Here is a 26,348-nt window from a genome sequence, read left to right on the forward strand (position 1 = left end):
AGAAATTCATACAGGTTTGGAATGACATGAGGGTGAGTAAATAATTACAGGATTTTCATTTTCAGATGAACTATCCCTTTAAACAAAACCCTTCATTTTTGATCCATTATCTTTAGTTTTGACATGAACTGACAAAATCATGATCACGATTATCACCACACAACAAACAAAACACCTCTTACTCTTCAAGTCAACCAAATCTTTCAAATCTGCTTCATTCTTCTGTTCCATTTTGACTTTAAGGGCTTGGAAACACGAACATTCGTCAGCTCTTGGGCCTGATATTGCAGCTCTTTGTGATATGTGATATGTTATACCAAAAGAGCATTTGTGGCTGCCACCGAGACACAGCCTGTAAATGTATCCACTCATGCAGAAGAGTTACAGCAGTGAACATTTGAAAATGCTGTGCTTTTTGGAGCGCTTTTCTGAGATCTTCACTGGCCCCCCACCATCTGCATGACCGCCATCATTCTGGTGAATAGAGAGAGGGACGTCAGAGAATATTTTCAAAGTGTATAACACAGGAAAAAGCACAAATCACTTTATGATACACTATGTAATGTGGCTCACCATTTTCCTGTTGAGTCGGGCCATGATGTCTCTGGCTAGGGTGAAAAAGGCCTCCTCCACATTTACACTGGTTTTTGCACTTGTTTCCAGAAATTTTATCCCATAATCTATTGCCAACTAAGTAAAATAAAAAAAATTTAGCTTCCACAAACAATTACACCATAATTTATAACAAACATAAGCATGTAATTCTCAATAAAGGCAAAAAGTAGTAAATTACAAAATCTCACAAAAAGATCCAGGTTAATATGTTACATATTTTAAGTGCTGAATGGGTCTTTGACAAGTATGGTTGTCCGAGATGACAACAATGAGAAATCTTTTTAAAAAACCTAGTTTAAAACATGTCAATGTTTGTGTCCAATGTTGGTTTCATACATTTTTGGAAAACCAAAAAAAATCTATTTAATGACTTTAAAAATATCAAGTGGTGTAGCCATCAAGTAAAATGTATTAAAGTTTTCTCAGGGTTCCTCCATTTGACCTAAACCAAATGTGCCCGTTGATAAAAATGTCAAAATATCGAATAATAAAAAAAAAATTAAAAAAACTTCACACATATTTATAAGGGTCAAAAGGGGTCCTCTCTGGGGGTTTTTTTGTTTGTTTTTTTTCATGACAACAAAATGGCTACCTACATGTTGGATACCCCACCCATTTATGCTTTTTATAAAGAAAAGACAAGTCAAAATTAACTTTTGTGGTAATCAACATTATGCCACAAATGCTGTCAACTGAGCTTAATAATTAGTGTTTCACTGCTTTTTTAGGAATAATAACAAAAGATTATTTCAAACTACATGTGCCAAAATGTATTTTCTCAAGAATTTCAGCTTTTAATGAATTTTTTTCCTTTTATTTATTTTTTATTTTATTTTATTTTTTTACTGTCTCTGGAAGGTTACACCAAACTGTCTGGCCACAGCGGTATTAGAAATATTCGATTTTAGGGGGCCTGGATAGCTCAGTAGTAAAGACGCTGGCTACCACCCCTGGAGTTCGCTAGTTCGAATCCCAGGGCGTGATAAGCAACTCCAGCCAGGTCTCCTAAGCAACCAAATTGGCCCAGTTGCTAGGGAGGGTAGAGTCACATGGGGTAACCTCCTCGTGGTCACTATAATGTGGTTAGTTCTCAGTGGGGGGTGTGGTGTGGTGTGGTGTGGTGAGTTAAGTGTGGATGCCACGGTGGATAGCGTGAAGCCTCCACACGCGCCATGTCTCCATGGCAACGTGCTCAACAAGCCATGTGATAAGATGCACGGGTTGACGGTCTCAGACGCAGAGGCAGCTGGGATTCGTCCCCTGCCACCCGGATTGAGGCCAATCACTATGTGGCCACAAGGACTTAAACAAGCACACTGGGGATTGGGCATTCCAAATTGGGTGAAAAAAGGGAAAAATAAAAAAAATATTTTATCCCCCAGAAGCAATATAAAAATGACTTTGTCAAGTCAGAAATTGAAAGCACATCATAGTATAAGTGTATTCAAGTTTTTTTTGTGTGAATTCCATATTTAATGTACTTTTGAATAAAGTGAGCACCATGTTATTGACCCATATACGGTTATTGTACATAACATTTTGTACTGAGAGTTATTAATTGAGAGTAAGAAAATTGGGGGGCCTGGGTAGCAGCGAGTATTGACGCTGACTACCACCCCTGGAGTCGCGAGTTCGAATCTAGGGTGTGCTGAGTGACTCCAGCCAGGTCTCCTATGCATCAAAATTGGCCCCGTTGCTAGGGAGGGTACAGTCACATAGGGTAACCTCCTCGTGGTCGCGATTAAGTGGTTTTCGCTCTCAATGGGGCGCGTGGTAAGTTGTGCGTGGATCACGGAGAGTAGCATGAGTCTCCACATGCTGTGAGTCTCCACGGTGTCATGCACAGCGAGCCATGTGATAAGATGCACGGATTTACTGTCTCAGAAGCGGAGGCAACTGAGACTTGTCCTCCGCCACCCGGATTGAGGTGAGTAACCACGCCACCACGAGGACCTAGTAAGTAGTGGGAATTGGGCATTCCAAAATTGGGAAGAAAAGGGGATAAAATAATTAAACATTTAAAAAAAATAATAAAAAAGATAGTGAGAAAATTGTAAAAAGCTGATAAGAAGTAAAAGGCCTCACTTTCTCTCCTCTCTCTTTGGACACCTGTCTCCTGTCGTTCATGTCACATTTGTTTCCAAGGATCATCCTCTCTACATCAGATGATGCATGCTAAAACATGTAATAAGAGCAGTTCTTTAAACTACACGGAAAAAAAGTTCAAGCTAAAAATTTATGTACACCATATCAGAGCATAATTATGTATACAGACTGTATATCTGAACATAATTCTGTAATATAGTAAATTACCTCCTCGATATTGCGGATCCAATTTTTTATATTCTCAAATGACTTTTCACTGGAGATGTCATATACTAACATAATCCCCTGAAAAGAAAGTAAGTAGAGATATGTAACATCAAATGTGCTGATACTATTGTTAGAAAATAGCACATATAAAACACACAGCTATATTATTCCATGAAAGCAGTGTGATTGTCAATACCATAATCTTACCATAGCGCCTCTGTAGTATGCCGTGGTGATAGTCCGAAATCTTTCCTGTCCTGCTGTGTCCCTGTTAAACAACCAGAGAGATTATTAAAATTGCCCTAGCACAGGCCAGTCACATATACATCCTCACCTCATTTCTTCCTTCCTTTGTCACCCTAAATGGCCTGCATATCCAAAACACTTCACATTTACAGTGAATCCCTCCCTGCTCTTTCCCAAGTTTGTATATAAATATCCTGACGAGCATGCAGATAGAGAGCAGAGGCACGGATGTAAGCCTCTTCACAACACTACTGTCTGCATGTCCCATCCTTCACTACTCTCATAAGCTCTTGACAGTTTGGGAGAGCATTATAACTGCTAACAGGAAGACCATGATGTGTGATGTCATTTACCTTTTACAAACAAACATGAAAGTATAATGGACTGTAGAGCCGAGGAGGGCGGGGCCGGGCTGGAATGACGCACGCCCGGTCCCTAATCAGCCTGATGGGGCGCGTGAGGGATAAAGGCGGCCGGGGACGACGGTTTGAGAGAGAGAGAGAATTACAGGCAGCTGTACTGTGTGTGTTTATGGTTGTGTGTTTTTGTTTAAGTTGTTCATTAAATTATTATTTAAGTAGTCAAGTCGGTTCTCGCCTCCTCCTTTCCACCGAACCCCCTTACACTGGTGCCGAAACCCGGGAAGGAGGAGGGATTCCCGTCGCAGAGTCCTCGACACTACCGTCCACCCAGGGGAGCGCCGCTGCCATCCGACGGGGGACAGAGTAGCCCGACCACCCGGACGCGGGGAACAGCCGCCGTCCGCGAGGCGAGTGGGGACTGGACTCCCCGACCGCCTGGAGCGAGGGAGCCGCTGCCGGGGGCGGAGGAGTGCCCTGCCGTCCCCCGGGAACATGGAGGGGTCGAGAAAAGACCGCCGTCCGCGGGGGGAGGAGGGAAGCAACTCCCCGATCGCCTGGAGTGGTAGGGCCGCTGCCAGGGAAGGAGGAGTGTCCCCACGGGACGCCGGGAATGCGGAGGGGTGTTCTGTCCGCTGGGGGTCGGAGGTCTGACTCCGGTCCGCCCGGGGAGGAGCGGCTGCCGTCCGCCTGAGAGGGTGGAGGAGTGATCGAGGACCACGCGACGGCGCATCAGAGAACCGGCGAGTGAGTTTCTTTTTTTTCTCTCTCCTCTCTCTCTCTCTGTCGCTCCGTGTTGGCCTTTCCCTCGCCTATTTTGTTTTTTTGTTGTTGTTTTTCCCCTCCTGTCTCCTCCCAGGTCGAGGAAGGCGGGGATGACCCGCCGGCAGTCGGGGCGCAAGGCACGCCCCCCCCGGAGAGGAAGGGGGGATGTACGTCATGCCGGGTGCTCCCCGGCCTGAGGCAACGCCGGGAGGAGTGTAGAGCCGAGGAGAGCGGGGCCGGGCTGGAATAAGCACGCCCGGTCCCTAATCAGCCTGATGGGGTGCGCGAGGGATAAAGGCGGCCGGGGACGACGGTTCGAGAGAGAGAGAGAATTACAGGCAGCTGTACTGTGTGTGTTTATGGTTGTGTGTTTTTGTTTAAGTTGTTCATTAAATTATTATTTAAGTTGTCAAGCCGGTTCTCGCCTCCTCCTTTCCACCGAACCCCCTTATATGGACCTTTAGAAATATCAAGACCTCTAAACTCTCTCCATAGCATTGAAATAGATAAATTAACAGATCTCTCTGTCATCTGTGTTGAGGGTTAGGTGTCAAACAGTTTATCTTATACTAAATTCAGTTGATATTGTAACATTTATATTTTAAACCCTTTTGTGTACACAATGTATACAGTCCTTCATATTTTTTTTAATAAATAAATGGCATTTTTAGCTGATTAATTGATTAATTTAAGAAATAATCGAAGATTAATCGATTATCAAAATGATTGTTAGTAGCAGCAATATTTTAGGGTTAGTGTATGACTTTTCTATGGATGTGAATAACTCTAATACAGGTGCATCTCAATAAATTAGAATGTCGTGGAAAAGTTCATTTATTTCAGTAATTCAACTCAAATTGTGAAACTCGTGTATTAAATAAATTCAATGCACACAGACTGAAGTAGTTTAAGTCTTTGGTTCTTTTAATTGTGATGATTTTGGCTCACATTTAACAAAAACCCACCAATTCACTATCTCAAAAAATTAGAATATGGTGACATGCCAATCAGCTAATCAACTCAAAACACCTGCAAAGGTTTCCTGAGCCTTCAAAATGGTCTCTCAATTTGGTTCACTGGGCTACACAATCATGGGGAAGACTACTGATCTGACAGTTGTCCAGAAGACAATCATTGACACCCTTCACAAGGAGGGTAAGCCACAAACATTCATTGCCAAAGAAGCTGGCTGTTCACAGAGTGCTGTATCCAAGCATGTTAACAGAAAGTTGAGTGGAAGGAAAAAGTGTGGAAGAAAAAGATGGACAACCAACCGAGAGAACCGCAGCATTATGAGGATTGTCAAGCAAAATTGATTAAAAAATTTGGGTGAACTTCACAAGGAATGGACTGAGGCTGGGGTCAAGGCATCAAGAGCCACCACACACAGACGTGTCAAGGAATTTGGCTACAGTTGTCGTATTCCTCTTGTTAAGCCACTCCTGAACCACAGACAACGTCAGAGGCGTCTTACCTGGGCTAAGGAGAAGAAGAACTGGACTGTTGCCCAGTGGTCCAAAGTCCTCTTTTCAGATGAGAGCAAGTTTTGTATTTCATTTGGAAACCAAGGTCCTAGAGTCTGGAGGAAGGGTGGAGAAGCTCATAGCTCAAGTTGCTTGAAGTCCAGTGGTAAGTTTCCACAGTCTGTGATGATTTGGGGTGCAATGTCATCTGCTGGTGTTGGTCCATTGTGTTTTTTGAAAACAAAAGTCACTGCACCCGTTTACCAATAAAAGTTGGAGCACTTCATGCTTCCTTCTGCTGACCAGCTTTTTAAAGATGCTGATTTCATTTTCCAGCAGGATTTGGCACCTGCCCACACTGCCAAAAGCACCAAAAGTTGGTTAAATGACCATGGTGTTGGTGTGCTTGACTGGCCAGCAAACTCACCAGACCTGAACCCTATAGAGAATCTATGGGGTATTGTCAAGAGGAAAATGAGAAACAAGAGACCAAAAAATGCAGATGAGCTGAAGGCCACTGTCAAAGAAACCTGGGCTTCCATACCACCTCAGCAGTGCCACAAACTAATTACTGCCTCAATTCGGCGTGGCATGGAGGTGATCAAAGCAAAAGGAGCCCCTACCAAGTATTGAGTACATATACAGTAAATGAACATACTTTCCAGAAGGCCAACAATTCACTAAAAATGTTTTTTTTATTGGTCTTATGATGTATTCTAATTTTTTGAGATAGTGAATTGGTGGGTTTTTGTTAAATGTGAGCCAAAATCATCACAATTAAAAGAACCAAAGACTTAAACTACTTCAGTCTGTGTGCATTGAATTTATTTAATACACGAGTTTCACAATTTGAGTTGAATTACTGAAATAAATGAACTTTTCCACGACATTCTAATTTATTGAGATGCACCTGTATGAGCTTGTGTGAACGGTGACATAAATAAAGTGTAAAGTAAAAATAATAAAAACACAAGCACTACATGCAATTGTGACAAAGAAACTGCTTACCATATCTGCAGCTTGATTTTCTTCCCGTTGAGCTCGATAGTTCTGATTTTGAAATCAATACCTGACAACAGAGAAAAACAGAAACATCACACTATGTAACACAATTTTTGTTCCTGGGTAGTAAGTGTTATTTCCTAATTGCTTATGACTCAAAAATATAGAAAATGGCTATTATTACCCACAAACTTTGCTTTTGTGACCAGAACAGTGATATTTTGAAACTTACCTATTTCCAATTAGAAAACGGCCGAATTTGTGTCTTTTCATTCACATAAAGTCAGAAAAAAAACAACATATGAATCCAAAATCCTTCTTTATCTGTGGTCCGACGAAGACACCGGCTTTGACCTTTGCCTCACAGAGCTTAGGGAAGAAGTCTTGAAGTTACTTAAACGCTGCCGACTCCTTATCTAGAGCTCTGACAAACTGATTCATAAGGCCCAATTTGATGTGCAGTGGTGGCATCAGCACCTTCCGGCGATCCACCAGTGGCTCCCACTTGACGTTGTTCCTTCCCACAGAGAACTCAGTCCGCTGTGGCCAGTCCCGCCTGTGGTAGTGCGCCTTGGTGTCCCTGCTGTCCCAAAGGCAAAGATAGCAGGGAAACTTGGTAAAACCATCTTGGAGACCCATCAGGAATGCCACCATTCTGAAGTCTCCTATGACCTCCCAGCCGTACTCATCATACTTCAAGGCATCCAGCAAGGTCTTGATGCTGTTGTAATCCTCTTTGAGGTGAGCCAGGGGAAGAGACGGGTACTTGTTACCATTATGGACTAGCACGGATTTGAATATTACTTTAGTATAAATACTTGTTCATTTGGATTCATATGTTGTTTTTTTCTGACTTTATGTGAACGAAAAGACACAAATTCACCCGTTTTCTCATTGGAAATAGGTACATTTCAAAATATCACTCTCCTGGTCACAAAAGCAAAGTTTGTGGGGAATAATAGCCATTTTCTATACTTTTGAGGCATAAGCAATTAGGAAATAACACTTACTATCCAGGAACAAAAAAATAAATAAATACATTTGTTACACAGTGTCATCAGTTCTTTAAGGGATGATTGCCTGTAAACTCATGGAATCAACGACACCAGCAATGTTGCTGTGTAGTGATCGAGTATAATGAGCCATTATCAGTTCCTGGTGTTAAACTGCTCCTTTTGACATTTTTTTTTTTTTTTTTTTTTGGCCTGGTTATTGAAAAATTCATCATTTCCATTTTGGTATAAGGTAACCGTTTTCTGAGACTGCTTTTACACAAACGTTTACTGCGCAACATAGAGACTTAAGATTATAGATTGTTTTCTGTATATCTGACATCTCAAGGCTATGTATGGTGTTGAGAGATAGGTGATTTCCTGCTGCCCTGTTAGCTGTCCTGTCTGTCCGAATTTTGCTCAGTTTCTTCATTCCATGAAGTTATGTTTGAAAAGAAATGAATCGGACAAAAACTATTGGTATTCTAGGCTGAATAGTGATATAACACAATATTTAATTTATGGTGCACTCTGTAATTTGTCCCTTAAAAAAAAAAGATTTACGCATTAAATTGTGCTGCTACTAACAATCATTTTGATAATTGATTAAACTTAAGTATTTCTTAAGTTAATTGAATAGTCGGCTAAAATTTCCATTTCTTTATTTTAAAAAAATATGAAGGACTTTATATATTGTGTTCAAAAAAATTTTTAAAATATAAATGTAACAATATCAACTGAATATAGTTTTAGAAAAACTGTTTCTCAACAGTTTGGAACATAAAACACGTTACTGTAATGTCTTTTTCTATAAATATAAGGGACTCTGTACAGTTGCGGTTCTTATAAAATATCATTTTTTTCTTATTATATTTAGGATTTCAATTACAGTTACATTTAAACCTAAATTTCATGTTCAACATTAATCGACTAATTTTTTTTAGTCGATTAATGTTAAATTAATTATCAGATATTATCTGTTTTATAGTTTAAAATCTTCTACACTTGCATGAGATGAGGACTCTAGTCATAAAGGGTTGCAACTAAGGATTATTTTGATAATCGACTAATCTAAAGATTATTAGAATGATTATTCGACTATTCTGCGATTACTGCAACGATTAATCATTAGCTCTTAACCGATTATTCGGCTTTTGCCCCGACATAAAAGGTTGTATTAAATGTGCTTACTAACAATAAAGAGGACAAAATCATCTTTTAGAAAATACCTCTAAATGACATTCTCTGAACTAAAGGAAAAAAAATTTTTATTACGTTTAATTCAATAAAACAATTACTGCAAAAAAAAATCCAATTGTTATCAAGTGTTTTTGTCTTGTTTTCCATTTAAAATTGTCTAAAAATCCTTAAAACAAGATACATTTACTTTAAAAGCAACATATAAGATATTCAGACTTGCTTTGGGAGAATGTATCTTAAATATATTTGTATTTTGTATGTGTATTTTTTCACTTGGTTATACTTCTGCAAGTGCAGTAAAGACAAAATATACTTATTTTCAAGATCTATTCTCTAAAAAAGTCTAAATATCTTATATGCTGCTTCTCAGGTGAATGCATCATTTTTTAAAGGATTTTTAGATATTTTAAAATATTTGTATTTTTAATATTATATTCATCATTCTCAGATAAAAAAATCTTCTTCTGCAGTATAGCTGCTAAAGAAAATGTACATTGTTTTAAAGAAGTTTTAGATATTTATATAGGAAAACAAGCCAAACAAAAACAAAAACAAATCAAAAACGTATTTTGTTGCAGTGTATAATGGGGTGAAGACTACCCTCTCTCACCTTTCTGTTCACTTCAATCCATCTTTAACTCACAAAAAAACAAACTCTCTCTTACTGATAAAGATGCGTTTTGCAAATTTTCTTCACGATAAGAAATGCACAGTGACATATATATTATGATTCAATATGGCGTGAGCCATCGCGTTATAATCTAGCTGCAGCAAGTGTGCCCGCTCGAGGGATGAGTGTCCCCGCGACAGAGTGTGCATCAGACGGGTGCAGTTTCAATCTCTCCCCCTTAGATCGAGACACATCGCGCAACTCATAAAAGAGGCGCTGACCGCACAGAGAAATGCCAGTTTCGGAGTTTGTAGTTATTTACATGATCTGCTTCCGTATTATTTTAACTTGAATAAAGCTAAACACATTCAATCTAACTGCATTAAAGATGTAACGCCAGTGTGTTTCCTTTAAAGACGCTCGACACACAAGTTTTGCTTCAGCAGAGTTGCAGCTCCGACTCCGTTTGTTCCACAATGAGAGTGCTTCTGTATTTACTTTTTTTTTTCTTTTTGTATAATTCCCAAACATTTCGCGATCTACATCAAGTTAAACAGTTTGGAGACCATCTGGAATGTGAGCTGTGTTTTCTTCCTGCTCCTCTCGCGTCATCATTAGAGTTTCATATAATCTCATGTTATGTTAAATGAGATCAAACGACTGTTCGACAAAGAAATTTTTTTATCGACAATTGTTGATAACGTCGGCTAAACCTTTCAGCCCAAGTAGCCTGAGAGAAACGGTTAAATTCTACATGAAGTGGGTCACATCACTGGGGTTGTGATGTTGAGATCACATGACCAGCCGAATACTAGTACTCACTGTATCTCGGCAGCACCGAGCACTAAACTAATCATGGCTGACTATGAATAAGGCATTTCTATAAGTCTATTTGTTACTGAAAACTTTTGCCTGTGTGTAATTCTGCAACCACTCTGCTAAGCCTCAGTATAAATTCAAGATGACCAGTCCCAGCCTAAAAATAAATAAATAAATGCCTTTAAGTGTACCTTTAAGATTTAATAACACTTATGAGAGAGCAGTAAGGTAAGTTGCCTTACATGGGGATAAAAGCTGTGGCTCTCCAAACTAAGGCTGTCGATTTAACGCATTAAATCAGTGCAATAAATTATATTTAAAAATAACGTGTAAAAAAAATAAATACTCAATCAATCATGCCCCCAAATGTCTAATTGATTAAACTAGTTTAAAATTTAAAACAGCCCCGACATTCTAAACAGCACTGACAAAGAAAACAGGAGAAAACACTGTGTCATGCAGACATAAATTAGAAGGCTTTTCAATCCACACATCACAAACCTTTCAAACATTTACCATGTGCCAGTGCCACATTACAACCGGCCCTTGAGGGCACACATAACGCTAATGTAGCCCAGGCTGAAATTGAGTTTGACACCCCTGCCTTGTATAATAAGTCTACCTTGGACGAATTCAATTGCAAAATAGATTTCTGTGGACTGTAGGCCAATAATAGGTTTATGTTCAATGATATGGAAATAAACAAAATATTGCCTTCTAAAGCCACTTTTTATATTGCCAAATCAACTTTGTGCTTGTCTGCCACAATAATGTAATGTATTTTAATCATCTGAATTGTGATATTTTTTATATTTATTTTATTTATAATAATTTAATCATTATATATTGAATTATTTATATTTGGGGCCTTTCTCTGCAAATATTGATTAAAAGATTGACATCCCAACTCCAAACCCTGTGAACAGACATGTGATGCTGTAATTATTCATATATGCACTTTCACAAACTGTACAAGGGTTGATTCATCATGCCCTTGAGCAAGACACTTAACCTCATGTCCCTCCAGTGGGATTGTCCCTGTAATAAGCTTTGATAAAAGCTGACTTCCATACAAGAAGTGACCATACAGTGCAGATGACACCACAGGAAATGGTACCCCTTTAATGACCAACAGCAGCATGACTAACACATCAGACTCTTGGGACAGGTTCAGGTCAACAACCTGCATTAGTGTCAGGACAGGCTCAGAGAACACTGGCCACACAGATGACCCCTAGCAAACCTTCTTCTCACACCCACCCCAAGACATCACTCCTAATTGGCTTGAATCAAAAACACAAGCTACATGGAAAGAACAGGATGGTAAGCAAACAATGAAAGAATTTTCATTTTGGGCGAACTGTCCCTTTAAGTAATATCACAACCCTAAGAGAAACTCAGAGAAGTATGAGGAAGTATGTACAGTGGTCACTACTGGGGTCACGGACGTCCTGGCACAAGAACACAAATGCTGGTCAAATGCATTGGCGGAAGAATACTGAGATCGGCTGAGAGAATGTCACGAGACCATGACACAGTTTCAAACAGGCCCTCTGTTCATGGTCAAGTCTACAACTATGAGACTGCATTTCTGACCCTACACCGCTCCCTTTATGATCACAAAGAAATTGTACTTCCACAAGCACTCCGTCCTGATATCACCATTGTAATGTTGTTTATGCAAAGGGATTGTGATGAAGTGATGATTTTTGACAGTTTTAATTGAGAGAGTGTGCCGCCAGGGGGATTTCAAACACAGCTAAACTCTGAAAGCAAGTCAAGGCTTAAGGCCCAAACATACTTCACGCAAGTACGCGAACGCAGACGCACCTTGCTACGCAAGCTCGATTCCACACGTCATTGCATTGTGAAATGTGTCAGCGCTCAATTCATAACCCAACGCAAGTACGTGCTGCATTCTCTGTGTTGCTGCAAGGGGCGCTAGAGCGGATTTTCAGTTTTCAGTCAACATCTATCATGACGGAGCAGCAATTTGAGGAGAGTCTTGCCGAACAAGTTAGATTATACTAACATATTTACGACCCCTCGTCCCCTCTCCATTCAAATAAAACAGCGATTGAAAATGCTTGGCAAGAAATTGCAGCTTCCCTAAATTCTGATAACGACTTTGTAAAGAGAAAATGGAAACAACTACAGGACAGATTTGTCCGAGCCTGGAAGATATGGAAAGGCGTCCGTAGCGGAGATGCCGCAACTAGCTATGGATATCCAGTCATTTTGGACATGTTGGGATGGCTTTTTGACTTCATAAAACAGCGGACCACAGAGTCAAATTGTCGGCGCCTAAAAAAAACTCTATCGCCCCCTTGTGGTGTGAGGTTTGTAACCATCAGAGCAACGCAAGAGCGCACGTAAAGTATGTACAACGGGACCACGTATAGGCCACGCGTTGGCCAAGCGCTCACGTCTGCATTCACGTACTTGCATGAAGTACTATGTTTCGGCCTTTAGAAACCCCACTACATTGCAAATAAAGGCAGGGGGCAGTGGCATTTTAATCAGATGGAAAAACTGACTAAACACTCTGTGAAGCAAGACTCAAGATAAACCCCTGCAAAGTTCGCATACATACACTCACACACATAGACCTATTTGTATTATTGTGTTCGTATTATTCTGTAAATATGCTATTCTTCTGTAATTCTGTCTCTAGCTGTTGTACTTAAAAGAATCCAACATAGTCTCATGACAACTCATAATAATTCATAGGAGATGGCAAAATCGTAAGATATCGACTTGACTTGTACAAAAAGGTATGATTTTTATTCCCACAGAGACCAACACAAAGAATTTCAAATCGATACGATACAGGGATCAAATTTTAGCTAGCCACCTATCCAACAATTTATTATGAGAAAAGAAGCATCCTTGAAAAAAATTGGTTACTCATTTCATATGTATTAATGCAAAACAAATGACTGATGTAATGTATGTCAATATCCTGAAATACGCTTCCCCCGTCTTGTTCCAAACCCCAATGTTTACTTTTCATTTTTCTGTGAGTGGTACACAAAGGTAATTTTCCTATCAAAATCATGGTTAGGTTTGGGGTTTGGGATATGCTTTAAACCTGTGAGAAATAGTAAGAATGCTTTTCTAACATCTAACATCTTTTCAAACACGAATACTTCAATAAGCTTGACTCGGGGCCATTAGCATGATAGGACACTGAATGAGAACACAGAATGCATATATAGCCCATTCAAATGTTTACATTTCTCTTGTGTGGACTCCTTGAACTTATAAAAGGCCATTACTGTGCAGATATGACTCTCACAGCTTAAGAGAGCCAACAGCCTTGTTTCTATAGTATATCTATATCCATTGTATATACATACATTATATAGCCTGTACGTTATATATATCTATCTATGTTTATCTGTCTATATGTTTATGTTTACATTTTGAAGTTGAATAGTATTTACTCAAAGGCCTGCATTACCAAATACATCCAGATGTTTTAATATTTCACATAACCACATGATTGATTATAAAAATAAAAATAAAACAGTTGCTTCCTAAACTACTTTATCTAAGCAAAAGAAAAAAGTAACGTAATTATTACAGTTTCAACTGACTGATCACTAGGACACTATTGTCCTTCCTCGCATATAACGGGACACTATCACTATACCCATATTACCGGTGAACTGACCGATTGTTGAGATGAAGGTGGTGTTGAACGCGTCTTCGCTGAATCTGAACAGGAGACATGTCTTTCCCACTCCGCTGTCGCCTATGAGCAAGAGTTTGAACAGATAATCGTAGGTTTTCGCCATTTACCAAGCCGGTATTCCCTTTCTGACTGACAGTGCACCGTTTCCCTTGTTCATGGCATTGACAGAAAATCATACAGTCCGGAGAGGAGGCGGGGCCTCTTTAGTGATGTCAGTGCCATGCCACCTGCGTGATTGGTCAATGTAGTTTCTAGGAGGACGCTGGCACACAGTAACACCAAAATCAAATATATACATTTACATTATGTCACCCATCATATGAAGCCTACTAATAAATGGTATTCGACACTCAGTTGTGAAAAGCAAGGCGTGGAAATATTACATAAACAATGTTTTAAATGGAGAACATGCTTATAATATGACAGTTTTCTATACTGCACTATTAACCGTTTTTTTAAATAGATTTTGCTTCTCTTTTCCATAAGAGCCCTCACAGGAATAAGTTAGATTACAATAAACTGTCTTAAAGCTGTTGTCCGTAGACCTGCCAATATTTGTGTCTTTGTCAAACACACACACACGCGCATATATATATATATATATATATATATATATATATATATATATATATATTACCTATTTAATAACATTTTGCAATGCTTTTTAAATTTAGAAACAGTACAGGGGATATACAGCAAAAAAAAAAAAAAAAAGCCACAATAATACATAAGATAAACAAGTTAATAATGCACATAAATTTAGCACATACATTAAATAAAGTTACTAATATAAGAATACTTAATAAATAAACAAATAATGACTGTAGCGGTGCAGCCACTGAATTAACCACTAGGGGGAGTAGGTCACTGTTACTGCCAGTTGAGGTTAAATAACTGGTGCATGTTTACCCAAAGTTCGTGCTTACGCTTCAATATATATAAAACAGAATAGATTAATTCAAATAAACAATTACATTTAGTTATAAGTGCACTTAGTGGCTACGAGAAACAGCAGAACCGTCTCGACTCCCTCGAAGACATCAGAGCTGCCATCAAGGTTGCCAGTGCGGACAATACTAAGCCTAAAAAGAGGTTTGTTTGTTTTTGTTTTGTTTTTTTACATTTTGTAACTCCACAGCATTATTATTATTATTATTATTATTATTATTTGTAGTATTAGTACTAGTAGTAGTAGTGGATGCTTTTAATGCTCTTTTCTGAGATAAGGGGTTACATCAGCATTTCGCCAACGCATAATCATTTACTGTTTCCCTGCAACAATGTTATACTGCATCATGTTCGGGAAATCCCTAGGATGTTGTCAGTTTTAATTTGGACTAAGGTGTGTTTTATAGTGGAGCATACCTGGGCATGTCTAGTGTTCAGATTTCCCATATGAAGCGGCGCATGGCAACCCTGCAGTCTTCAGTCTCGAGGAAAGCAGCAATCAGTCACACGAATGCGAAAATCACCAGCTGCCGACAATGCCTGTAAGTGTACTTTTCTCAATCAGACACCGATTCCAGCGTTTCACAGCTGTTAGTATATGTTCTTTCGTATTTTGTCCTAATAATAACCCAGTCATTGACCATCTTTAGCCGTGCAATAAACACGGGCAAGTTTGTGATTTCACATGGCGTTGGCTCAGTTAGGGCCAAATGTTTTACTTTGCACGTGTAACATTTAAACATTTAAAGTGACAGATTAAAGCCAGACTGATGTGTAGTTTTTTTATATTTGTAATGAAAGCATTTATGTTTTTTCCTGGACGACTTGGAAGTGATAAAAATGGCAATTCTTGTTGATCAACATTGTTTCTGGTACAAAAAAACAACACCGCATATGCAAGTGTATTTAATAAAGGCTTATATATATACACACACACACACACATACACTTTTGCTGTTTCGGAAGTAAAAACGAAACGGCCTTTTCTAGAAACTCATCAGTCAATCATTGTTTTGAGGAATGAAGGCTATACAATGCTTGATATTGCCAAAAACTGAAGATTTCATACAAAGGTGTACACTACAGTCTTTAAAGACAAAAAACTGGCTCTAAAAAGGACAGAAAGAGATGTGGAAAGCCCAGATACAGCTGAAGTCAGAAGTTTACATACACCTTATCCAAATACATTTAAATTCAGTTTTTCAAAATTCCTGACATGTAATCATAGAAAACATTTCCTGTCTTATGTCAGTTAGGATCCCTACTTTATTTTAAGAATGTGAAATGCCAGAATAATAGTAGAGAGAATGATTTATTTCAGCTTTTATTTCTTTCATCACATTCCCAGTGGGTCAGAAGTTTACATACACTTTGTTAGTATTTGGTAGCATTGCCTTTAAATTGTTTAACTTGGGTCAAACATTTTGGGTAGCTTTCCACAAGCTTCTCACAATAAGTTGCAGGAATTTTGGCCCATTCCTCCAGACAGAACTGGTGTAACTGTGTCAGGTTTATAGGCCTCCTTGCTCGCACATGCTTTTTCAGTTCTGCCCAAAATTTACTATCGGATTGAGGTCAGGGCTTTGTGATGGCCACTCCAATACCTTGACTTTGTTGTCCTTAAGCCATTTTGCCACAACTTTGGAGGTACAGTGCATCCGGAAAGTATTCACAGCGCTTCACTTTTTCCACATTTTGTTATGTTACAGCCTTATTCCAAAATGGATTAAATTCATTATTTTCCTCAATTCTTCAAACAATACCCCATAATGACAACGTGAAAGAAGTTTGTTTGAAATCTTTGCAAATTTATTAAAAAAAAAAAAAAAAAAATCACATGTACATAAGTATTCACAGCCTTTGCTCAATACTTTGTTGAAGCACCTTTGGCACCAATTACAGCCTCGAAGTCTTTTTGAGTACGATGCTACTTTTGGGCAGTTTCTCCCATTCTTCTTTGCAGGTCCTCTCAAGCTCCATCAGGTTGGATGGGGAGCGTCGGTGCACAGCCATTTTCAGATCTCTCCAGAGATGTTTAATCGGGTTCAATTCTGGGCTCTGGCTGGGCCACTCAAGGACATTCACAGAGTTGTCCCGTAGCCACTCCTTTGTTATCTTGGCTGTGTGCTTAGGGTCGTTGTCCTGTTGGAAGATGAACCTTCACCCCAGTCTGAGGTCCAGAGTGCTCTGGAGCAGGTTTAAAACAAGGATGTCTCTGTACATTGCTGCATTCATCTTTCCCTCAATCCTGACTAGTCTCCCAGTTCCTGCCACTGAAAAACATCCCCACAGCATGATGCTGCCACCACCATGCTTCACTGTAGGGATGGTATTGGCCAGGTGATGAGTGGTGCCTGGTTTCCTCCAGACAAAGAGTTCAGTCTTTGTTTCATCAGACCAGAGAATTTTGTTTCTCATGGTCTGAGAGTCCTTCAGGTGCCTTTTGGCAAACTCCAGGCAGGCTGTCATGTGCCTTTTACTGAGGAGTGGCTTCCGTCTGGCCACTCTACCATACAGGCCTGATTGGTGGAGTGCTGCAGAGATGGTTGTTCTTCTGGAAGGTTCTCCTTTCTCCACAGAGAAATGCTGGAGCTCTGTCAGAGTGACCATCGGGTTTTTGGTCACCTCCCTGACTAAGGCCCTTGTCCCCCGATTGCTCAGTTTGGCCAGGCGGCCAGCTCTAGGAAGAGTCCTGGTGGTTCCAAACTTCTTCCATTTACGGATGATGGAGGCCACTGTGCTCATTGGGACCTTCAATGCTGCAGAAATTATTCTATACCCTTCCCCAGATCTGTGCCTCGATACAGTCCTGTCTTGGAGGTCTGCAGACAATTCCTTGGACTTCATGACTTGGTTTGTGCTCTGACATGCACTGTTAACTGTGGGACCTTATATAGACAGGTGTGTGCCTTTCCAAATCATGTCCAATCAACTGAATTTACCACAGGTGACTCCAGTCAAGTTGTAGAAACATCTCAAGGATGATCAGTGGAAACAGGATGCACTTGAGCTCAATTTTGAGTGTCATGGCAAAGGCTGTGAATACTTATGTACATGTAGGTTTTTTTTTTCTTTTTTTATACATTTGCAAAGATTTCAAACAAACTTCTTTCATGTTGTCATTATGGGGTATTGTTTGTAGAATTTTGAGGAAAATAATGAATTTAATCCATTTTGGAACAAGGCTGTAACATAAAGTGCGGAAAAAGTGAAGCGCTGTGAATACTTTCCGGATGCACTGTATGTATCATATGTATGTATAAGTGTGTGTATTTATATTTGGTCTAATAATATGTACAATTTTATTTATTTGTTTATTTTGAAACAGCTGGCCAGAGAACTGCTCAACCCTTCCTTTGATTTCGAGAGAAGACAGCACAAGAAGAAGAGACTTGTGCAAAGTCCCAACTCTTACTTCATGGATGTGAAATGTCCAGGTATAAAATCTAAAGAAGAAACAATTGGATAATGTAGTAGGAGTTATATTTCACTGGATAATGTATGTTGTTATAGCATGAGTATGTGATTGTTATGGGATGTTAATTGTGATGTTTTTTTTTTTTTTTTTTTTTTAAAGCAAATAAAGTCAAATTTCTTGTAAGTGCTACTTGGTTGAAGAACATGAATGATTCTGTTTCTTACAGAAAATATAATTCTGAATATGTGTTCTCTCTTTTTGTTCACTGTTTAGGTTGTTATAAGATCACAACAGTGTTTAGTCATGCACAGACAGTTGTGCTGTGTGTTGGTTGTTCAACAGTGTTGTGCCAGCCCACAGGAGGGAAAGCCAGGCTCACTGAGGGTGTGTATTTGTGGTGTTAAACACATTGCATCTACTCTGGATTACCAATAAAGTCAGTGATTTGTAGTTATAGCATGAGAAGTAATTACACGTGAATATCTTTATATCTTCTGCAATGTCTCGCACTACTCTGTTGTAGTTCATGTGGTGGTGAAACCTGAAGCTAAGTGAGATCTTTTCTTTTTCCATTTGGAATAGGTTGCTCTTTCAGAAGAAAGCAACACTGAGAAGAATGGAAACTGGAAAAGGAATAATGCTTTGAATACAAAGAAATTGTGCTGTCTTAATACCTTACCTTTTCATTGATTACAATGAATGAACTTTAAATGCGATTATGAACGGTACATGGCAGGTTCTTTCTGCCATGTTATCAGTTTGATTTTCAGAATAAAGTTTCTTTTGCATGAAACCACTGCCTTAAACTATATTCTTACAGTGACCTTTGCACTTCTTATTCACTCAATAATTGGCCCCTTGTAGCCACATATACAATTTGTAACGTCTGTATTTTATGGTTGCAAAGATTTAAGACCATTTATTTTGAGGATGTTGTCATACTATCTTTTATTGGGTTTCTGATGTGAAATTAAGTAGAAAACAACAGTGATGATGAGGAGGATGCATGTCCAGTGCGGAGTTGCCCAATCAGCAGGAGAGAGATAAAGGAGGAGCCAGGGATGCCAGAGAGAGAGCTCGAGAGACACACACAGAGCTGTGTGTCGACATTTGTTATGTTTAAGTTCAGCATTTGTGTTGATTAAAGTCTTGTTAAATGTTAATCTGGTTCCCGCTTCCTCCTTTCCTGAACCTTGTTACAAACAGATTTAGATGTTTAAAGCAAATCTCACACTGGTGATATGAATTTTTTTTTTAAACATTTAGCCCATTGCATTCAGCTCTATGATGTATACTAACATTAATGAGAAAGGAAGGAAATGTAACAATGTTTTATTTGTGAAAAACAACAATTTTAGGAGAATTAAACTTAACATGGTAAACGTGTTAAGCCAAAACCTAAGAAAGTGTACAAATATAACATTTCAACTGGGATTTTTCATTTCAGACAAAAGTGCAGTTTTCACTTGACACACAGGTGCACATCTACTGAAACGTAAAAGTTACTGCATCGTGTACTCATTCACAAACTGAATATAAGCAAAAAATCAACAATACAATTACTATTAAATTCAGTTCTTAAGTGGATGACCATCCAGATTCTCATCCAAAATATTTGCAATAATTCAATGTACTTATATTCATTTGTTGTGGTAACTGCTTGAAATCCCAGGTTCTTTCTCACAAGATGCTTCAGAACAAACATGGCAAGAAAATGGTCCATCTCTTAAGGCTTTGGTACATGTAGTATTGCTCGCCAGTGATTACATTTGCTGTCATTTTAGAAAAATGTTGCACAAATGATCCCATTAAATATGACATTCACTGAGTCTGGCATTGGACGCCACCCTGCCTGGGGCCTTCATCTTCGTCATAGGCTTCACCACTGTAGTTTCTCTTTTGGCTTTCATAGTCAATTTCACAGAGGTCAACCTCTTCCATATCATCCAACACCATGACATGATCTCTCATTGGAAGTAGCTTCTCCAGGTCAGGCAGCATGTGTTCAGGTAGCCAATGATTATCTGGGAACTCAATCTGAGGGAACAGAAGTGCTTCTGTGAGATGTTACATTCCCAATGCAAGATTACTTCCTCAGACACAAATACTGTCAAAAAGCTCCAAAAAGTAATCCAGTGGTGAAATCAATGTCTTCAGAGAAACAGATCAATATTAAAGTCCCTTTTTCCTAAAAATTCCCCACCTTTGACCAGCCCTGACCAGTAGGTGGTGATATGCACGAAGAATGCAGATTACCAAAAACAAGAAGCAGAATGGAAAAGTGGAGATTTATATTAAAAAAGGACTTAAATATTGATGTTTCTCACCCGTACCTATCATATCGCTTCTGAAGACATGGATTAAACCACTGGAGACATATGGATTACTTTTATGCTGCCCTTGTGCTTTTTGGACCTTCAAAGTTCTGGCCACCATTCACTTGCATTGTATGGACCTACAGATTTGGGATATTCTAAATATCTTAATTTGTGTTCAGCAGAAAAAAGAAAGTCATACACATCTGGGATGGCACGAGGGTGAGTAAATGAGAATTTTCATTTTTGGGTGAACAAGCAAGAATGCAGTTTATAATTTAGCTATCTTTTAAATGTGTTTTACTGTTTTTGCAAGCCTAAATAACTAAACTAAATTGTTAAATAAATTAAAGCAAATTAATCAAACTATTTGTAGTGAGTAATTGAACATTTCAGGTGGAAGGTGGGGACAGGATTTATGCTGTCTGGCCAATTGACTGCTCTTCTCAATTAGAAAAATGTTTTTTGCCATGTAATTCAGTCAGAGCTCCGAGGCTCAAAGTCTGAAAGAAGGAAATGGATTTAAGAAAATGATTTTAACTAGGATAAGGATGAATGAATGATAAAAATAATGCAACTAAAAAGTGCAAGCATATGTGGAGAGATGTAGTCCTCAAGACAAGAGTTTTAGCACCAGTACTCGATGCGTTCAGTTGTTCTAATTATGAGTACAACGGTTTACTACGTTTTGCTGTTTTGTTAATGAATATAAGTGCAGTTGTCTTAAACATTTAGGTTGATAAATGAATAGAATTTCATTATCTCAAACAAATAAAATTCCATTAAATTGAATTAAGTTTTATTAAAAATGTAATATATTGAGGTTTTATTCCTTTAATTTAGTTTAAGATTACTCAATTAAATTTCATGGATTTTTGTTATGAAACTGAAATGCATAAATCTGAAATATAGTCAAGTTTTTGTAGTGTGCTCTCCAGAGGATCATTTAATTAGACATTTATTAAACAAATTTTTATTTTTTTTTTCGCTTTAATTTAGTATATTTTTGCCATATTTTGAAGTGCTGACATGCCACAATTTCAGACACATGTTCAGGCAAAGGATAGAGAAGCGCCTTCTGGCAGCAGCCTCTGCTTCACAACAGTTACCAGAAAGTGAACATATATCATGCACTCTGCTTTAGCAGGTGTTTAGTTTTGTGTGGTTTGCAAGCCCAGAGACTCTTTAGAAGAGATTGGTCACTTCATTTGAATAGAATGGGAGAAATTGGAACACTCAACAGATGTAGAAAGGAAGTTCCACCTTTCGGTAAAAGAGCCAATCACCTTTTAGATACAGACAGACATTGCCTGTCAATCAACTCAAGAACATGCATGCGCATTAGCTATACAAGATGGTAATATTTAGCATAATCTGAGGTAAAGAAGCACAATTTATGATACCAGTGCAGTCAGATTTTACTGCTGATTTGAAATATGTTATTTGATCGTAATCTTGACCAACCGATTTGAATTATTTGGTCTTTCTCTATTCAATTAGATAGGAGCTGCACTGGCATGCCGCTTGTTTACATAGAAAATTTATCATACAAGAAAATGTACCTGTGAAAACTTTAATTTTAATAGATTGTGTTTATTTCGAACATTTGGTGATGTATCATTTGAGCTTATGCAAGTACATATCTATCAAAGCCTAGACTCGTGCTGCCTTTCAGACTGCAAGTGGTACATCTGTGCCCCCTCCGGTAAATTATCATGGCTCCGACTCAACTGATGCAGTTGTACTAAATATCTGACATTCAGTACATAGCATGATTGCTAACATGGCCAGTCTATCAGCCCTTACCTCAAACTGTATGATGAGAAGACCTTTCTCATAAGGGTGTCTGTGCACAGGCATGCCCTCATTATGAATACATTTAAAATCATTCGGTTTTATTACTTGACCTAAAAAAGACAACATTAATTATGTTATTAACTTGACTATAATTCGAATTATCAAGCATGCAAAATCAATTAACTATTCTACATGAATAACTAACTGCATTGAAAATACCTGGAGATGAGTGGAGGAGGAGCGTTCTATCGTCTAGCGTATGGATTGTCTTCTTCAACCCACAAAGGGCCTCTACCAGCTTGATTTTCATCTTCATGATCAGGTTATCATCCTGCCTTTGGAAGACAGGGTGCTCTTTCAGGTCCAGAACAATTATGACATCGCCAGGCTCCAGTCCAGGTTCTTGATCTCCTTCTCCATGGAATGTGATTTTCTGGCCATCCTTCATACCTGTGACAAAGATAACAATTAGTATACTCCTGGAACACTAACTTTGAAGCAGTGGAACCTGAAGTGTCTAGGCCTACCTACCTTTGTCAATGTGGACTTCGAGAATCTTCTTCTTGCGTTCTACTTTGTGTCCATTGCAGTTTTTGCAGCGGTCCTTGGAGCTGAATTTCTCTCCCTGTCCTTGGCAGTCTGAACACATTCTTTGAATTTGCTGGATCATTCCAGGTCCAATCTGTTGAACCTGGACCTGCACCCCCCTTCCTTTGCATGTTGAGCATTTTTCAAGTGCGCCCTTTTTGCCTCCATAACCTGCGAGACAGACCACTTACATCTTAGATGGACAAAAATATGAAGCAAGTTTCCCATTAAAGGAATATCCAATACGAATTAAGCTTAATCAACTGCATTTGTGGCATAGTGTTGATTACCACAAATAATTTCAACTCCTCCCTTGTTTATTAAAAAAAGCAGTCACAGTGAGGCACTTACCAGTACAATGGAAGTGAATGGGGCCAATCCGTAAACGATAAAATACATACAGTTTCACAAGTTTCGCCACAACATGTAAACAATATAGGTGTAAACATGATTTTAGTGTGATAAAATTGCTTACTAACTTTATCTGTGTAAAGTTATTTCCAGCACAGGGTTTTGTTGTCATGGCAACAATTTTTTTTATATTGGATATAACGTTATACAGATAAGGTTAGTAAATGATTTTATCACACTAAAATTATATTAACATGTATAATGTTTACATCTTGTGGGTATACTTTTGAAACTGTGCATATATTAGCATTTATGGACTGGCCCCATTCATTTACATTGCAAGTGCCTCACTCTAACTGCATTTTTTCCTTTTAAGGATGGACGAGTCAAAATTATTTTTGAGGAACTCAACATTATGCCACAATGTTATTAATTGAGCTTACCTCGTATTGAACCCGGAATCTTCTCATTAACAGACAAGTACTGCTCTTACCGTTACATTTCTCACAGATCACATTCTTCTGAAGACCTAGTTTTCTTGTTGAGCCATTGTACAATTCTTCCAGTGTGACCCCAAGCTGATGAACAACATTCTTGCCTGTAAAAGGGAAAATAACAACATTTAAGCTCCCAACAAACTGGATATGAACCAATTTGTGGATCTGGAAATTCATAATCATTATTTCATAATTTTTAATTTCAGAAAAGCCATAGTGTCATGAGATTTGCACCATATTTGTTATATATGCTACCTGAAGTTGTTTACTGTACTACTGTGGAATCTGCTGTATTGCACTGTTGAGATATAATGTATAATTGAGATGTTACCATATGAAGCACATTTTTAGGTTACTTTAAAAATATTTTTTCAGAGTGTATATGCCACAAAATATTGGTGCATATAAGAATTCCACTGATTATGTCCATTAGGCAATAATCCTCAAAAGTTCTCACTTAAAAGTGTGATATTTGTATTGAGACAGCAGGGCTGTAGGCCAAATGCCACCTGGTGTAATAAACATGTGGCTCACCTCTTCTTTCTCTCTGCATTCTGCCTCCACCACCAAAGAACATGTTGAAAATGTCCATGGGCGATGAGCCCCCTCCTCCCATGCCTCCCTCCTTGATAGCTTGTTCCCCACCTTGGTCATACAATTCCCGCTTCTTAGGATCTGACAGGACCTCATAGGCTTGTGATATAAGTTTGAACTGGGTAAAAAAAAAGACTGCCATTACCATTCCATTTCAACAAAATATAATGCATGCATAGACTGTATAATGCATGCATTATGCATATTTAATGCATGCGAAAGAAAAGATTTCCCAGCACGTCCTTTTAATTCTTTGTTGAAAATAAAAACTAAAATTACAGAATAAACTATTTCATCTCACATGCATGTAATAAATGTCACAAAATCTCAAAAGTAATGCTTAGAAATGCCTCCAGCAATCCGCTCCAGTTTGGCGGAGCTCTCGGGACACTTCCAGAAAGTTCCTCTCATTCTTGCCGCTGTCATTTACAAGACAACGCGAAACATGACGTGTTCACGAAACTCAGCAGCACATCCACTTACTTTCTCGCCTTCATTCGGGTTCTTATCCGGATGATATTTCAACGCCAGTTTCCGATATGCCTTTTTGAGCTCGTCCAGCGAGGCTTTGGGACTGACGCCGAGCAGATCGTAGTAACCGGTTTCTCGAACCATCTTTGTTAGGACTCAGCTACAGTACACAGAAACACAACGTATCAACAGTCAGTCCTGCCCACTACTACAACAAGACATCACTTAAAGCTTAACACAATATTTAATAACGCCAGTAGACATATATATGGTGAATTAAGCCATGTTAGAATAGGTTTGTTGTGGATAGCGCTCACTTTCTAATAACGACATAGACCGAGATCGTTTTTCACACAACGTTCCTTAAAACTATCTGTTATATTTGTATTTAAGTCGAGATAACAGTTCAAGTAACGTATCTCAGTTGCTTTAGTAAGTGTCAAGCGTGTGATAATACTCACACAACTTTAAGAAGAGCAAAAGCCGGTTTGCTGTGTTCTCGTGTTAGTCTCTTCCTGTTTGACTGTTGCTCTCGTGCGCTGTCTGACTTATATAAGCTGCGGCGCTCCAGAAAGTTCTCGAGTGCAGGAAATTTCGACGCGCGAGGACTGCCGGGGGGGGGGGAGTAGAGAGTAGGACAGGCGGCGTGGAGCTGCTTCTTATAGCTTTTGAAGCAAAACTGACACTTGTTTGCACTTTATCTAAGCGGTTATGAGCATTGCCAACGTTTCTGTAGTGAATGACAGGTTTTGTTCATTTTTCTAAATACAGCTAATTGTCAGTGCTTGCCGTTTTGGTCAAATTCATTTATGTATATCAGCAACCATTTGAGGCATGTTGTGCCTTTTTTACACTGTGAAAATAGCTTGTATTTGACCAAAATTCCATTATCGTCAAGCAAGCTAACTGAGTAAAATGTATGATGGTGTCAAAATAAAAGTTCCTCAAGAATTATGTATGAATGAACCTGGTATCGTCTGTTTCCAGTTCTTTCCGACAACAAAGCACGTGAACACGACATACTCTTAATTACCACTTCAGAAGTGGGAAGTAGGGTAATTCCGATAGCACATTTATGCCATGTTGTTCATAACAGTTGTCAGTTGAATGCGCTGTTGTTGTTTTTAACAACTCTAAATAAAGCTCATTAGGGATCTTTGGGGTAAAAAAAAAAAAAAAAAAGGTATCTTTGGGGTGCAAGGTTTTAGAAAGAGTGGGCGTGGCTAATTCGCCGGCTCAGACTCGTGGAAATAGAATGGCTTACGTCACCTTTAAAGGCTTTTGAGCA

General features: G+C 38.8%; 3 protein-coding genes across 4 annotated transcripts; 1 reads left to right on the forward strand and 2 right to left on the reverse strand.

Moving 5' to 3' along the window:
• Window positions 1–20: 20 nt before the first annotated feature.
• LOC127437433 (ras-related protein Rab-8B-like) lies at window positions 21–14,241 on the reverse strand. Of its 2 annotated transcripts, none has more exons than XM_051692351.1 (7): window positions 14,061–14,241; window positions 6,770–6,830; window positions 3,136–3,196; window positions 2,929–3,006; window positions 2,701–2,790; window positions 574–690; window positions 21–474 (listed from the first exon to the last, which is right to left on the reverse strand). In XM_051692351.1, the coding sequence occupies exons 1-7, from the start codon at window positions 14,182–14,184 to the stop codon at window positions 382–384; spliced, it is 624 nt and encodes a 207-aa protein (XP_051548311.1). In that variant the 5' UTR covers window positions 14,185–14,241; the 3' UTR covers window positions 21–381. The 2 variants fall into 2 exon arrangements, 1 of the variants encoding a protein (XP_051548311.1); XR_007896555.1 differs by having other exon boundaries at window positions 445–474; window positions 574–2,568.
• Window positions 14,242–15,436: 1,195 nt separating this feature from the next.
• On the forward strand, window positions 15,437–19,624 carry LOC127437608 (40S ribosomal protein S27-like). The gene is made up of 4 exons (XM_051692636.1): window positions 15,437–15,571; window positions 18,358–18,466; window positions 18,721–18,831; window positions 19,030–19,624. The coding sequence occupies exons 1-4, from the start codon at window positions 15,566–15,568 to the stop codon at window positions 19,056–19,058; spliced, it is 255 nt and encodes an 84-aa protein (XP_051548596.1). The 5' UTR covers window positions 15,437–15,565; the 3' UTR covers window positions 19,059–19,624.
• Window positions 19,625–19,763: 139 nt separating this feature from the next.
• LOC127437607 (dnaJ homolog subfamily A member 4-like) lies at window positions 19,764–25,624 on the reverse strand. The gene is made up of 8 exons (XM_051692635.1): window positions 25,522–25,624; window positions 25,073–25,220; window positions 24,530–24,707; window positions 23,992–24,096; window positions 23,091–23,318; window positions 22,779–23,009; window positions 22,569–22,669; window positions 19,764–20,484 (listed from the first exon to the last, which is right to left on the reverse strand). Exons 2-8 carry the CDS (start codon window positions 25,202–25,204, stop codon window positions 20,269–20,271), a joined length of 1,191 nt encoding a protein of 396 aa, XP_051548595.1. The 5' UTR covers window positions 25,205–25,220; window positions 25,522–25,624; the 3' UTR covers window positions 19,764–20,268.
• Window positions 25,625–26,348: the final 724 nt, after the last annotated feature.

The sequence above is a fragment of the Myxocyprinus asiaticus genome, chromosome 48 (genome assembly GCF_019703515.2).
Source record: "Myxocyprinus asiaticus isolate MX2 ecotype Aquarium Trade chromosome 48, UBuf_Myxa_2, whole genome shotgun sequence".
In the NCBI taxonomy this organism is placed as follows: Eukaryota; Metazoa; Chordata; class Actinopteri; order Cypriniformes; family Catostomidae; genus Myxocyprinus; species Myxocyprinus asiaticus.

Coding starts and splice junctions, on each gene's coding strand:
- LOC127437433 (XM_051692351.1), bottom strand. CDS start 14,184: ATGGCGAAAACCTACGATTATCTGTTCAAACTCTTGCTCATAGGCGAC. Junction 3,197..6,769: donor AAAATCAAGCTGCAGATATG/GTAAGCAGTTTC, acceptor GTTGTTTAACAG/GGACACAGCAGGACAGGAAA. Junction 2,791..2,928: donor GGATCCGCAATATCGAGGAG/GTAATTTACTAT, acceptor TACATGTTTTAG/CATGCATCATCTGATGTAGA.
- LOC127437608 (XM_051692636.1), top strand. Junction 18,467..18,720: donor CATGGATGTGAAATGTCCAG/GTATAAAATCTA, acceptor TTCACTGTTTAG/GTTGTTATAAGATCACAACA. Junction 18,832..19,029: donor GAAAGCCAGGCTCACTGAGG/GTGTGTATTTGT, acceptor CATTTGGAATAG/GTTGCTCTTTCAGAAGAAAG.
- LOC127437607 (XM_051692635.1), bottom strand. CDS start 25,204: ATGGTTCGAGAAACCGGTTACTACGATCTGCTCGGCGTCAGTCCCAAA. Junction 22,670..22,778: donor CCTCCTCCACTCATCTCCAG/GTATTTTCAATG, acceptor TGTCTTTTTTAG/GTCAAGTAATAAAACCGAAT. Junction 20,485..22,568: donor TTCTCATCATACAGTTTGAG/GTAAGGGCTGAT, acceptor CTGTTCCCTCAG/ATTGAGTTCCCAGATAATCA.